This window comes from Octopus sinensis, linkage group LG24 (genome assembly GCF_006345805.1).
Source record: "Octopus sinensis linkage group LG24, ASM634580v1, whole genome shotgun sequence".
Classification (NCBI taxonomy): domain Eukaryota; kingdom Metazoa; phylum Mollusca; class Cephalopoda; order Octopoda; family Octopodidae; genus Octopus; species Octopus sinensis.
Window position 1 is genome coordinate 20235169 of NC_043020.1, and position 15452 is coordinate 20250620.

At 36.2% G+C, this 15452-nt stretch overlaps 1 protein-coding gene across 5 annotated transcripts in view; it reads right to left on the minus strand.

Moving 5' to 3' along the window:
• The window catches only part of LOC115223835 (histone-lysine N-methyltransferase trr), a 515381-nt gene that overhangs the window by 29700 nt on the left and 470229 nt on the right, over positions 1-15452 (minus strand). For 4 of the 5 annotated variants that reach the window (XM_029794515.2, XM_029794512.2, XM_029794514.2 and 1 more), the window contains 5 exons: positions 14406-15028; positions 11056-11184; positions 9051-10209; positions 2452-2808; positions 1021-1232 (listed from right to left, as the gene is read on the minus strand). In XM_029794515.2, the coding sequence (XP_029650375.1) occupies positions 1021-1232; positions 2452-2808; positions 9051-10209; positions 11056-11184; positions 14406-15028 (2480 nt within the window). The remainder of the gene's footprint in view (positions 1-1020; positions 1233-2451; positions 2809-9050; positions 10210-11055; positions 11185-14405; positions 15029-15452) is intronic. The other variant, XM_029794516.2, reaches the window with a different exon arrangement.

Below are 15452 nucleotides of genomic sequence, written 5' to 3' on the forward strand. Positions count from 1 at the left end.
TGCAACATGGCTTCTGTCCAGGGAGGAGCTGCCTCACTCAGTTGCTGCAGCACTTTGACTGGGTACTGGAGCAACAGCTAAACTAGTGAGTCGTAGATGTGATGTACCTCGACTTTGCCAAGGCTTTCAACAAGGTTGATCATATCATAAGCTGCAAAACCTTGGTATTACCGGGAAACTGGGAGAGTGGCTGCAGGATTTTCTGAAGGGTAGCAGTAGCCAGTGGTGCTCACTCTGAAGGGCAGGAGTCAGACAGTTGTAGCCAATTCTCAGCAGAGTCCCACAGGGAACTGTACTGGGGCCACTACTATTTGTGGTGGCCCTCTCAGACAATATGATCCCAGAGTCAGAATCGGTACATGACCTAGAGGTTCACATGAACAATGATGCAACATTCCATGTGCATATTACCAAGATGGCAACACTGTGCAGGCAAGTGGCTGGCTGGCTGGATTCTGAAGACATTCAGAACAAGGAAAAGGAAGGCCCTGCTACTCCTATGGAAGACTTTTGTTCTCAGCTGCTTGGACTACTTCTCCCAGTTGTAGTCCCCAGAGAGTGTGAAACAAATTGTGGTACTCAAAGCAATCCAGTGCCAATACACAAAGATTGACTCAATGTAAAAGATGGACTACAGGGAGAGGCTAAAAGAGCTAAGTCTCTATTCCCTGGAGAGAAGACGAGAGAGATATGTGGTGATATATATTTTGAAGATCTGGGAGTTTAGCTCCTAATTTTGGAATTGACAGCACTGCATCATACCAAAGATCCCGTCTACCCCTATCTAAGATAGAATTGACATCTTTTTTTGCCACAATGAAAAAGGTTTGATATGTTTAAATATCTAAAATTAACTGATATAATCAAACTAATGTCATTTACACAAAATCTGAGGGCACCACATATGTACCTACAGAAAGAGTCAATTACAAACACAGAAATACAGAAATAATTCATAAACCAATTCATATGTAATTAGTGGCTTGACAAATGAAAAAAAAGTATGGAAATTAAACTTACTTGTGGAAATCTTGGCCCAAACATCTGTGGAAAAGAAACTGGTGACTGTTGCTTTGTTAAAAAGTGTTGTTGTTCATCCTGCATCCGCTGTCTCTTTCTTATTCGGTTCATCTTCTGCTGTTGCTCTGTTATTGCCTGTCTACTAGCCACAGTGATGGCAGGAGCCATGGAGCGAGGACCTTGGGCCGAAAGATTCCCAGTTCGCAATTGCACTGCAGAACCAACAACACATGTCAATGTCTCAATTGTATAAATAAATCTGCATACACATATGTACACACCAAGAATCAGAATTACAAAAAAGTACTGTGTCAATGAGTTAAGATAAAAATATTAATGTTTTGTAATCATTGAGATACTTTTTAAAGCATAGTGCATGGTTTCAGAGTATTAAGTGGATGAAAAAATATTTAAAAACGAAGCTCTGGGTACAAGATAAGCTATGACCACAGGTCAAAATCTGAAACCTTGCTACTAGTTAATGTATTGTGCAATTAATGAGTGACAATACAAGCTATCAAGCAACCTTATACATGGCTACTAGACCTGCTCAAAATAGCAGCTAAATCTCTTTTGGAAAAAATGTAATGTCAATGGCAAAGTTTCAACTCATCAATTAGGAATGAAGATATTTGGTATTGATTTATTAAAAATCGTTAATACTGATATGTTGTTTGTTACACATGGCATGAAGCCTGAGATTTATGACATCAAGGCAGCCCTGATTAAGCAGGTGAAATGTCTGCATAGAGGCTTCCTCATTGGACTGATAAGTTAGAAGAAGAAAAAAAGGCATGACAGTCATGCCTTTTCAAAATTATTAACCAGTCAAATAAAAAAATTTCAAACAATTTAAGTATTATATATATATATTTTTAAAAATTACTTTTTGTGTACTTTCTATTTTCTTAATACACACACTGAAATAAGAGTGGAACCAGTTTTTTTGACAGTCAGGCAAACTGGACTAAATAGAATTGTGTACTTTACTGAGGGATACGACATAATGACTATGAAGACAGTTGAATTGGTTAGTTGTGGGTTCACTAGGGTAGTGTTTATCTGAACAGAACTTGTTTCTCTCTCTCACTGTCACAAAGTAATGGGAGCATTAAGTTAAATAATTTAGTGGTCGATAGTGCTAACAACAAGCAAGCTAAGACCAGCTTTTATAAGTGGGTAATGAATTATGTCTTGTTTATTACTGGTACTAACTGACTCTAGTAAGATTTGAAGAGGGATACAGACATACAGAAAAGGAGAGACAACTAGTGTAAAGCATTCACCACAATAATTTCTGGCCTAAGCAGTTACAAATCTGATGAAATCAACCCTGATACTTGACTGGGATTTGAACTTAGAACTTAACAAGTATTATAACAGTACTGTAAATTCAGCATTCATCACAATAATGATCATAAATCAACTCACCTTGAGATGGTGCCTGTGACAGTTGAGGTGATGCCTGTCCATAAGGAGAACCAGCCTGGCTAAAAGGAGGAGGTGGTGGAGGTGGTGGTGGTTGTTGTGGTGACTGCTGAGTTGCAGCTGCAGTAACAGCCAGGTTAATGTTAGGATGAGCTAAGTGCTGGTAATTACTTATATCCTGCATTGAAAGAGCTTGTTGTTGCTGTTGCTGAGGAGGAGGAGGAGGAGGAGGAAGAGGAGGAAGATTTACATCGGGACTGTATGAAGGTACAACACCAGCTACACTGGTTGTTAACTGGCCTTGGCCCATCACACCAACAGCTTTGTTTCCTACAACTGGTGTCTGACCGTCAGAATATCCTGGAAATAAAGAACAAAAAAGAAATCTTAGGTTTTCTTCCTTTAACTATATCAATAATTTTAATAAATAGAAAAATTATTATTTATAAATCTCTGAACAAGAAACATTCAGTAACAGTACTTTAGAGTAAAGATTATTTACCAACATAATGTGATTAGGACGAATGTTACTGTTATTTGGCACCAGGATGTTTCCTGGGGTTAAATAACAGTAACATTCATCTTAACATTATGCTGGCAAATAATGATTTCAATATTTTCCACTCGTATTTTCTATGTATTCTGCCTCTTAAGATGGTCAGGAGATCTGGTTTCTATTTCTAGCAGGTTCAATGATCCTGTAAATGCTCCTTCATTCACTTCATTTGCTGTTTAGCCAGGTCAGACCAGATCAAACATACCAATGATGAAAACATTCCAGCCACAATCATCCTGTTTTTTTTTTTCAGGATATTTATCCAAAACTATATTATCTAGAATGTTCTTCATTTTTAAAGCTGGTATCATAGTTGATGAAGGGCTCAGCTATTATTTCTAGCAGATAGAATGACCATATAGAGGCTCTCATTGACTTGTTGCATGTGGTGGTAGATAGATACTCTAAATTTAACTATTTTTACATTTATATTACACATGCACAATCTTCCCAGCAGACAACAGCTGATGCTTAAATGTCTTGTCCCTCTCTCAGCTTGCATTCTATTTAATTATTTTGGTTTTGTTCTGTCAGTGGTTTAAACTGTAATGTACATACATCTCTTGTGTGTGAAGCCTGGAAGATAATGTAAATATTTCAACAGATGGAAGTTTTTCTTATCATCAATCATTAAACTTTAGAGCAGCTCTGGTTTCTAAGTTTCCCACTCCTTTTCCAGCTACAACATTGTGTTAAATGTTCACTTATCATTTTCAAAGATTCATTAAACAAAAGCTGCTCAAATTATATATATATATATACACACATACACACACACACACAAGACCTAGCATGTCATGAATCAAGTGAATTTTTGTTTTTTGAGCTTGATTCAAAAAAACTATACCATTGTTAAATTTACTTCCATTAACATGGTTTAACTGCATCTTATATGGAAGGATGCAACTTTTAAACACTAACATCGAGATGTACCTAACTGCCCAGTCTTTGCTGTAAATCAAATGATAAACTGGCCAAAACACTTCTACCATGCTCTCTCACATACTACCATACTAAAAGGACTAGATATGTAAGGCATACAGAGTTACAAACATGTGTACACATCATACTCAACAACCAACATACCAGTTGATGTGTCAATACAACAAAAAAATACTTATTTAAATTCGTAGTTTCTTTCATCTAACCAAGATATAAACAAAGAAACCCTATATTGAACAGAACATGTCCAAGCTGTCACAAAATAACAATTGACTTGTGCATAGTGAAGAGAGCTTGTGACGGTGGTTGGAGATACAGGTCCAGCTATACTGAATTAATCCAGCCACATGAATTCTGTCAAAATTACAGAAGCTGTGTAGACGGGATACCATCAATCTATGTTGGTGACACTGTGTTGTAAACAGGGAAGTTGGTAGGTGGTGCAGGGGCCTCTGCTTCTGTTAACTATATCAGAGACTAACAACTGGGTGATGTTCTTGTACCAAAGCTGACTAAACTAAATTATAGGATCTATTGGTTCCAATATACTGCTGCTTTGTCTTGTAGAGGCTGCTGACAAAGAAATCCTGATAAGTGATCTAAAACCTGAGGTTCTGAGACTACATATTGATCTCCATACAGATGGATGACATAATAGAGAACACTGCTGTTGCTGAGCCCTGTGTCACCCTCATTAAGTAGATATATGATTAAATATTTACCTGTGACTGAGAATTATAAGATCAAAAATTTCCCAGAAGTCTTTAGCCTATTTTTCGATATCTACTTGTCTACCTGTCTCTAGGTAAGAGTGTTCGTGTGTGTGTGTGTGTGTGTATATATATATATATATCATAATCCAGTGTTTTAAATTTGGGTTTTGTCCCTGTTCACTGGGTGGCAGGATCTACCTCAATGCCATAGCAACTATCCTGTTTGGTTTTAGGCACCTTCCCTTCTCAAGCCAACCTTCCCAATCTCCTCCACCTGTCCCCTCCATGTTTTCCTTGGTCTACCTCACTTTTGTGGTCCATTTACTTTTTAACTCAAGCACCCTCCTCAGAACATGCTATAATATATTAAAAATGAACTTCAATCTTGCTTGCAACGTTACACAGCCAAACTGGCACATAATGGGAAACTACTATGAATTAAGGTTACCACTGAAATGTGAATACAAATGGAATGAAACAAGTTCTTGAGATATTAGGAGTTTGAGGGGTATAAATACCAAAAATGGTGCATAATGGAAAACACTCCAAAAATAACTCTGAAAGGGAAGAAACTAACCTTTTGATTAGACACATTAGTGACTGTAACTTGACAATGAAAAAATACGAGTTGTTTTTTAGAGTAAATGTTTCCATTTTCGCTTTTAATCATTTAGAAATATTTTTAAGGGAATATGATTTCAAGAATGTAAGCTGTTTGTACAGTAAGTATTTATATTTTAACCTTCTTTAAACAGACAATATTTTAATATCTTTTTTAAAAATTATTTTCACGTGAATACCATTACAAAAAATTTTTTTCTGGCATATTTGAAAAATATTTCATAAAAGACCTGTTTGTAACCTCAGTGTGAAATAACTTTTTTTCCATAGGTTTTTTTGAGTGTGTTCAACGTATCTCACCTCCAAAGGTTTGGATGCTATTTCTAGCATGCCCTGTTACTATGTAACAGCTATTTGCAATAAAGAACCTGATACAGCTATTATGTGGCAGCAGAGCAAGGAATAGCAGTCAAATCTTTCCTTTTCTGGGAAAAGGAGGCATTTATGAGTGATTTTGACGTCACATTTGTTGAAAGTATGCGAAATAATCTGGAAAAAGAGAAAAAAAATGCCCACGGAACAAAACTCCATTGGCAGGAAACTCTGAGGTCCCTACAACCCTTCCCCACCTTTTCTGGAAGAAAGTGGCTTGTGGTGGGTTTCGAGATGCACTTAAAAAAAAAAAACCTGTAGAAAAAATTATTTCACAATGAAATATGGGTCCTTTTCGAAATATTTACCCAAGATCAGCTTCTGGCGAAACAGAGGGAAAAAGACAGAAGCAGGATGGGTCAGGAATTGGACACTCAGAGAGCTGAGAGTCTGGCAAAACAGAAGGAAAGAGACAAAAGCAGGAGATGTCATGAATCAGATGCTCATGTGAATACAAATGGAATAAAAGAAGTTTTGCGTAAATTGGACCACAGGTTACCGAGATATGTGGCCTTTTTTGGGTACCTTCATAAATAGTCAAACTAGCTTATAATGGGGAAAATGCTTCGAAAGTAAGGCAACACCGAAATGTGAATACACATGGAATAACAGAAGTTTTGTGTAAATCGGACCATGGATTCCTAAGATACGTGGCTTTTTTGGGTACCTTGAACTTTTGGTGACTCAATGGGTCATGGGTAGTCTAGTATATATATATATTGGCTGGATGCCCTTCCTGTTGCCAGTCCCAATTTGTTTTTAAGTGAGGAAATAATTTCCTAGTCTAACAACAATCAGTCAGAATTTTACACAAAGAACTGGGAGCAAAACTGTATGAATGAGCTTTTTGTTTACAAAGATCACACAACATATCAAGAAGCTCAGACAGGTTTTTGTAGAGGACTGCAAGTAAATGATACTGTCAGCAAGGTGAATGTTTGCAACCGATGAACACAAATGAAGGCATGGGAAATACAAACTCACCATCTCATACATGACGTGTATTCCAGAAGGTTTGAGACTCTCAGAAGCAGCTATAACAGTTCTAGACTATTGTAATTTCAGTATATAGTTACTATACATCTACTAAGCTGACTAGCCACTTTTTAAATTTTTTCATTATTATTATTCCAGATTGAAAGATCTTTGGACACACTCTACTAAACACTGCTTGTCAAAGTTGACTAGTTTGCAGAATGCAGTCACAATGTGAAGATAATCTAGAAGCTTGCTATGCAATAAAGCTTTGTGTTAAACTGAGTTAAAACACAACAGAAACTTATGAAATGCTCCAGACTGGTTAAGAATTAACTTGTATGAGCTGAGCATCTGCTTTCTTGCTAGCACAAGAGGAAGTGAGAGATGACATGAATCACATCAATAAGAGGTAGAAGTACATTAGAACATAGAGCTGGTTGAGAAAATTTGCTACTTTCTGAATGAAGACTGTCTATCTATAAAGACAATAAGAATACAGTCTTGGGTAGGTGCAGTAACTGTACACAGAATTATTTGTGAAGATCTAAACATGTGCAAAATTTGTTCCCAGGGTACTCAGTGACCAACAAAAGGAAAGCTGTGTTAGTTGAAGTAGGAAGATCTTTAAGCTTATTTCTGTTGATCCAAAAGTTCTTGGGTCTCTGGTGACCTGTGATAAAAACTGGATCTATGGTTACGATCCCGAGTGCCCAATGGATGCATCCTGGTTCCTCCAGACTCATGAAGGCCAGGCAAAGCCAGTCCACTGGGAAGTTCATAGTGATCTCCTTTTCTGACATCAAGAGTATCATCTACATCCACTGGGTTCCCTCTGGCTAATCAAGAAAGAGTACTTTGTGGATGGGCATCAAAACTGTCCTGCACTCTCCCTACAGTCCAAACCTTGTTACTCGATTGTTCTCCAAGCTGAAGAAGAACCTCAAGGACAGTCGTTTTGAAGACACTGAGAAAATGCAGGAGGCTATGACAAGGGTCCTGGACACTTTCACTCTGGATTTCCTTGGGCGACTTCATAAAGTGGTTGGAGCTCTGCAACAAGTGCATTGATGTCAGAAGATCCTATGTTGAAGCAGATTAGAGTTTTTTTACTTCTCTGAAATTAATAAATGTCTCTCCTCCTGAAAAAAAGTTTAAAAACTCCTAGAATGCACCTTGTATGTATACACACACAAGTGTACATATCACATGATGGGCTTCTTTCAGTTTCTGCCTACCATAATCCACTCATAAGGCTTTGGTCAACTTGGGGCTGTAGTAGAAGACATTTACCCAAGATGAAATGCAGTGGGACTTAACTGAAACCACATGGTTGGGAAGCAAACTTTTTAATCACATAATTATGTCTGCACTAACCCATCATCATCGCTTTAACAGCAACTTTTTCATGCTTGTACGAGTCAGATGAAGCTTATTGAGGCAGATTTTCTATAGACAGATGCTCTTCCTCTTACCAACCCTCACCTGTTTCCAAGCATGGTAATATTCCCACATAGTCAGACATGTTTTTGCAGATACTGGAAATGAATAACATTGATTTACAACAATCAAAACAAGGAGACACAAACAAACACATTATTCCAGAGGGGAGGTACAAGTTAAAAAAGAAACTATGCCTAGCCTTATATATACACACACACACACACACTAGTTGACCTGTAGCTATATTAGAAGACACTTGGCCAAAGTGACATGCAATGGGACTGAGCCTGAAAACAAGTGGTTGGGAAGCAAACTTCTTAACTACACAACCATGCTTGATATAGTGTATCATTATAAGTCTGTGTATATAACTAAATATATATATAATATACATTACTTGAAAAACAGTTAAAGATTAGCAACAGGGAGGGCATCTACTTGTAAAAATGATGCCTCAATCCATGCTAACACAGGAAAATGGATGTAAAACAATATATGTAGGACTATGTTATAGAAGATCATCATCATTTAATGTCCGTTTTCCAAACTGGCATGGGTTGGACAGTTTGACAGGAGCTGGCAAACTATAGAACTTCAGGTTCTAGTTGTCTGTTTAGGCATGGTTTCTATGGAAGGATGCCCTTCCTAATGTCAACCACTCTACAGAATGCTTTGGATGCTTTTTATCTGGCACCAGCAGGGTTGCCAAGTAACTTGCAAGACAAAGACCACTTAGTTGACAGAGGGTGTGGAACCAAGGGAAATGGCTGTGCCAAGCAAGAGGATAGAGAGAGAGAAATAGTTGTCTTTGGCTATTTTTTAAAGATGGTAAGCTGTGATGCGAAATTTGACTTATTTCTAACAGATTAACTGACAGTATAGAGGTGATTTCATTTGCTTTTGGGTATATGCAAATCCAGTATGTGGATGGGGATTGGAATGTGGCTGTCATATTACAACAAAAACAATAATACACTTACCTGCTATTGGATCTAGCATCATCAGTTCTTTCTGTATTGCTTTTATTGCTTTCTTTTCAAGAATATCATTGCTGCTAATAGGTTGGCTGGAGGAATTAAACAAGGAATTTTCTATTTCAGATATTGAAAGGCTGTTATCTGAAAAGACTTGCTCAAGCTGAGATAAAATAGCATCGTCTTGATTTAGATCACTTGATGCAGTCCGTACAGGTTGAGCTACCGAACTCACCACTGCACCACCTGCCATGCCTGACATTACACTGCCAGTGGCATGCATTTGAGCTTCATGGAGATCTTGTTGAAGATCAACAGATTGCTGCAAAATTTGTGCTAAAAGAACATCTTTGGAGTCCTTCTTTAAAGTATCCTCAGCTGGCTTACTCCCATTTGAAGCTGGTGGTAATGGTCGAGCCAACTGCAGTTGATTTGGGCTAGCACTGAACCGATCTGAAGAACTTGATGCTGATGTAACATTATAGTTTGATGCTATGGATGTGAAAACCTGCTTATTAGTGTAGAGGTTATTCTCTGTGGAAACAACTTTACTAGAGTCTACTACTGAATTTTGGAAGTTTGAGTCAGTCAGTGACCTGGGACTATCATAAAGGTTCACACTACTGTCCTTGTCTCCCTCAGTTGATGACACATCACTGCTAGTTTTCTTCTCTAATGTTTTCATTTGAAGAACCTTTTCACTTTTAGGCATCCGTGGTACAGGTACTGCTGTTGGGTTGGCAGTGATCTGTGTATTGACAACAATCTCTCGATTGGTTTTTCTCGATAGAAGTTGAGCAAGGAGTACATTACGCTGGAGCACTTTACTTGGCATGTCGGCCGATGTAGTCGGTTCTGTGTCCAACATGTCAGAATCACTGTCGAATGATGCTTTCCGTTTAACAGCTTTTAAACGAGTTTCTGTTTTCATTTTTTCATGATCTTTATCCAGGAAATTTATTAGACAGTTTAACGGTCTGAAAGTATCAACATTGGCTTGCGATTTAATCATGTCGGACGGTTTGAGCACAGAATCATCAAAACTTGTCCGGTGAGGGACACCTGAAGTGGATTCTGGCAGACCTGTGTGAGTGGTAGTAGGAAATTGTGGCCCAGATACATGACGGTGACGAGTAGAAATATCCTGGTCTTGACTAGTGCTTTGCTGAAATGACAAAACGTTTGAGAGAGAAGAATATAAAATAGTTAAATAAATGAATGGAATTATCTAGTAAAATGCTATAGTAACAGTTGCCTTAGCAATATGGTCATAGATACATATGTAGAGAGCAGTAAACATACTGCTGTCCATTCTCTATAGCCACACTGTCCTTGTAGGAACACTCACACACACTCTATGGCATTAGCCAGGACCTGAATTGGTAATACATACAACACATCTTTCAAGAATATCTAGCAGTTGCAAAGATCTGATTATCCATATATATTAAGATATGGCTATGGCATTTGGGATACAGAGATTATACAACAGAAATGACCTTTTAGTTTTGGATTAGCAGATTCAACTAAAACACTTTCATATAGCAACGAAGATACACACAGTTTACAAAATTACAAAAGAAAAAGAAAATATCTCAAAGAAGTTTCAATTGGTTTAAATAATGCTGAACGAAAATGAAATAGCATTTAATATATTTACAATTTATAAAACATATTGAATGCAAGCCTTAAAAGTTACCAAAATGTGTTACTAGATCAGAAAGTCATTATTCTGTGAAAAGGTGAACATTAAGATTACAAAACAAACAATATTAGTACAATAAGGGAAGGGGCAGATCAATATACCTATAGTATAAATTTCGAAGTAATTTAAATGGTATATTTGATCAGATTTACATAAAAGGCCATTAATGAATGTGTTGAAAAACAAGTACACCATAGGGGCCAAGAGTTTGGTCAGCCAAAGATGAAAGTGACCCAATGCAGGCAGGCCAAGCCTTGTGTAAAAGTGGTGTGCCAACGAAGAAACGTGTAGATAGAGAATACATACTGCGGGGGCAGTCCCCTTCAGCTCTTCCTCCTCCTCCTCCTGCAACAGCTTCTGAAGTAGATCTTTGTTGGCATTCTTCTCTGCTTTACCAGCCTCTGATGTTGCGTGGTGGTCATCACTTAGTAGTTGCTGACAACATGAACAAATTAACATGAATACCTGCACACTCAAAAATAGCAATACACATGCAACTGAAAGCTGCAATTACTTGACTGAAACAGGAGGTACATGAACATTACAAACAGTGAAATATTACTGTCTGTATTTGCCAAAAGTCTGCTGTTAGTTGAGAGGTTTTTTCCTCCATAATACATGTACACCTTTTTAATGTTCATGGTAGCATTGAAGAATGTTTGTTTAAATGATGTGATACCAAGTAAAATATTTATCTAACAAAACACTTTGGACACAAGATCAAATGAGTTTTGATGGTTTTAGCTTTTACTACAGAAACACTGACTGGTTCCTAATGTCACAGAGTCAAGTGTAAAAACAAAGATATTCCTTTAGTGATATTTCATCATATTTATGAGAAGTTGTGAAAGGAAGTATAGAAAAAGTTCATAGGAGCAACTTTTATATTTGAATTTCATTTGTGAAGCCAAATTTTTAAACACTTCTAAGTTTCACTCAGTACACTGGTTTATTACTAATACCATGCTCCAGATTGTAGCAAATTATTTCTTTCTACAATGACAAGACTTGTCATTATTTACTAGTAATGAACTATGTCATAAACCATTACAGCTATGAGGTTAATTATAATAATTTAAAAGTGTAAATTGACTTTTTTCATACTTCTCTAATGACTGATTTTACAGTAGAGCAAATTGTTTATATATTGCATTCCACACTCAACACAGTTTGATGTACATGGTACTGCCATTATTATAGATAGACCGATAATGTCATTATAACCAAGAAACATTCATTACAGGCAGATGCTGAATCACCATTTCCATGGGAATCATCAAACCATAGAAACTACATTTTGGAAATCAGTTGTGAAGCAACTTAGTAGAACATCACATAGTACTCTGTATGTGTGTGTGTGTATGCACACAGATGCATTTCATATTATTCTCTCTCACGCAGACACATTCATGAACATTGTTTTATTGGGACCTGACAATCAGTTACAAACAACAGTTAAAACTTTGGATACTTCATATCATTTTGTTTATGCCTGATCAATGTTATAATAAATGCTATTTTGCTGAGTTCCTTAACTCTGCTAATTAACAAGAACAATATGACACTGATTTTATAGTTATTAGTTGAATAACCACACACTACTGAAGATTATTTGCTATTGTCAATACTCCTCATTCATTGTTGAGGTAAAAATTCTAATTCATGTTATATTTAAAGTATTTGACATCTAATTTGTCTTTAGTACTGCATACTCTTTCACTGGTTCCACAAAGTTGGTTATGGCCTTACTGGGCACCAGTTATTTATGCAATGACTAACATGCTTTTGAGAATAAATTTTGTACTTAAGCTACTTAAGATTATTTTACACAGATTATTCAAACAAAAGAAATAAGGTAAAACAGTATTCTAATTAGTAATTAGGAGAAAGTTAATTAACTTGGTAATGTTAAATTAATAATATAATTATGCTGGAGCCAAAATCTGTTAATGAAAACTCAGAGATGTTGATACGATTTTCTGTTTGTTCAGGCATTTCCCAGTAAAAGTCACTCCAGTTATAAGACATTACCTTATGGCAAACCATACAATCCAGTTGGATATCAGATAACTGACATAGCTATTGAAAGCTATAAATACTGGTTTCTTTTAGCTTCACCACAAGGTTATAGAAGATGGGAAATAGATTTTGTGATGTTTGTGCCTCACATAAGACACTAACAACATAAGTGAAATGGTTTCAACTTGAAATTCAAAACGGTTCTTAACTCAGTACTGAAGGAGCTCAAACTCATCAAGAATTGTCAGAATTAACACTGGATGTAAAGTCCATTATGTTCTGAGAAATGGCTAACTTGGATCACATATTAAACTTACTGAATCTAAGTCAGATGTGAAACAGAGTTCAATATAATTAAGTTAAGCTGTGCAGGAGGTTCAGCTCAATTGTATTTGTGTGGTAGAAATTACAATAATTGGTATTTTGGAATTAGCACTTAAGCATTTAAACTTGCCAGATCTAGCCTTTCATACCTACTCTATAATGTCATTCTAAAATATGCAGTCACGTCATCAATATCTTGGAGCTATAAGATAATACACGATTAATTCTAAACAATGTGAATAAATAAGCATTCTATTCAACAGCGTAAACAAAATATGAAAGTAAATTATGAAAATAAAGATACAAATTGTTTAAAATTTTGTTGCCCATAAAATGATTTAATGATCATGAATTTTTTTCCCTTGTTACATTGCTTTTAAGGATATATAAATATTCACACACTAATCAAATAGGGTTACATAAATTATTATGTCTTTGTATATATCTTAGAAGAGGAGAATATGTTGTTTATTAAGAAATTGTTATTGCTACAGTGTATGACAAAGTGGTTTACTCCTCAATAAAAGATTAGATGTTTTATTGATGCAATAAAGGCCATGATGGTTTCAACCAGGGATTAAAACTGAACTGAACTTTTAACTTCTAAAAGTTTATCAGCTCTTCTGTCTTTCCACCTATACATGTCTAATACATATGTGTATGTGTGTGGCTACACACTTGCACACAAACACATTAGTAATGTTCAAATTATATCCATGTATATTTTTTCAATCTAAGTACTGACTTAAAGACAGCACACAAGAAAGATAAAACCAAGTACCAGGTGGGATCTCTCTCCTTGTGAAAACACTATCTCTTAACCCTTTTGTTACTGTATTTATTTTGAGATGCTTTGTGTTTCTTTCACTTAATTTTAAATATAACAAAGAATTTAATAAAATAACTTAGTTATCATTAAGTTTGTGTTAGGAACATAATTTGTGACTAAGGTTTGGTGGAAGATTTTCATTCAGAACATATGAAAACACGACATTTGTACTAAAGAACCAGAGGCGGTTTTAGCTGGGTTGGTATCGAAAGGGTTAAATATAGAACTGTACCAGTGTATTTGTCTATTTTTCTGTTGTGCACCTTGCTATTGACCCCTTAAAAGCAATATTATAAATTCATAATCTTCACAAGACACCTTTTTTTCTTTTGCTAGCACAATTCTCCACCCTTTGGCATGGCATTTATCATATATGTGTTCAAGTTCAAACCAGGCGCAGTCACTGTGTGCATGCATGTATGGAAAGAAGTAAAATTACAAATAATGGAAGTTAATTCAGCCAAAAACATAAAATAATTCCTACCTTAAGAAGTTCATCATTATTCACAGATTTTTTTGGCTCAGCTTCATTTTTGTCTACTTCCATTGCACAGTTATCATTCGGTGAATGAATACCATCCGAGTCATGCCGCTTTGAACAAGAATCCTCTTCTCCCATACTGAGTAACTTTTTGAGGATAAGGTCAGACCGTTTGATATCAGCTGGTGTTGCAGCATTCACCCCTCCACTACCTAGGTGGTCCATTTCATCATTTCCAGATGTGCTCTGGGGTTTTTCCTGAGGAGACTGACCAGGCCCTGGTTGAGGAGACTGGTCCACACTGCTGCCGGGAGATTTAAGACAAGACTTGGAATTTTCGCCAAGACCTGATTCATCTCGTGACAATTCCGACTTCACAATACTTTGATCAGGAGAAGTATTCTGTGTTAGCAGCTGGCAGAGTTTGGCAGGACGTTGGTTTGTTTTCTTATCCCCAATACTTTGAGCATCAGTTTTTATGTTTATTAAATTTGGGTCACTACACAAACGGTTTGAGGCCTGACTGTTGAAAGTGTTTGTCTGTGAACTACATAGGGGTGCTGAGGTTGTCAAAGATGAATATTCTGCAGGATGATTCCAAGCAGATTGTTGACTTGTCATTACACCTAGGATGGAGAAGAGAGAAATATCTTAAGAGGATTCAATTTATAACAAGAAACAATTCATAAAAATAGTTGCTTTTTTATTTTTATAGGTTTAAGCAAAACTTTATTGGGAGAAAATATATATACCATTTCTTTTTGATCATTGAGTAGGAGTAGGAAAAGAGTTGAAACATTAGTATAAAACTGCTTGCTGTATTACATTTAAAAGTTAAGTACTTCAAAATTCATGTGATACATGTCAGCATGAGGGAAAATTAAATATAAAAATGTCAGTGATTACAATTTAAACAATCTACAGACATTTCATAGATTTCAAGTCTCTGACACTAAAGATGTTACTAATGAATAAAACTGTCAACTTTCATATTTTAACAATGATTTGTTACAAGGTAAATCAGCTGATCTTTGAATACAATTCATTCAT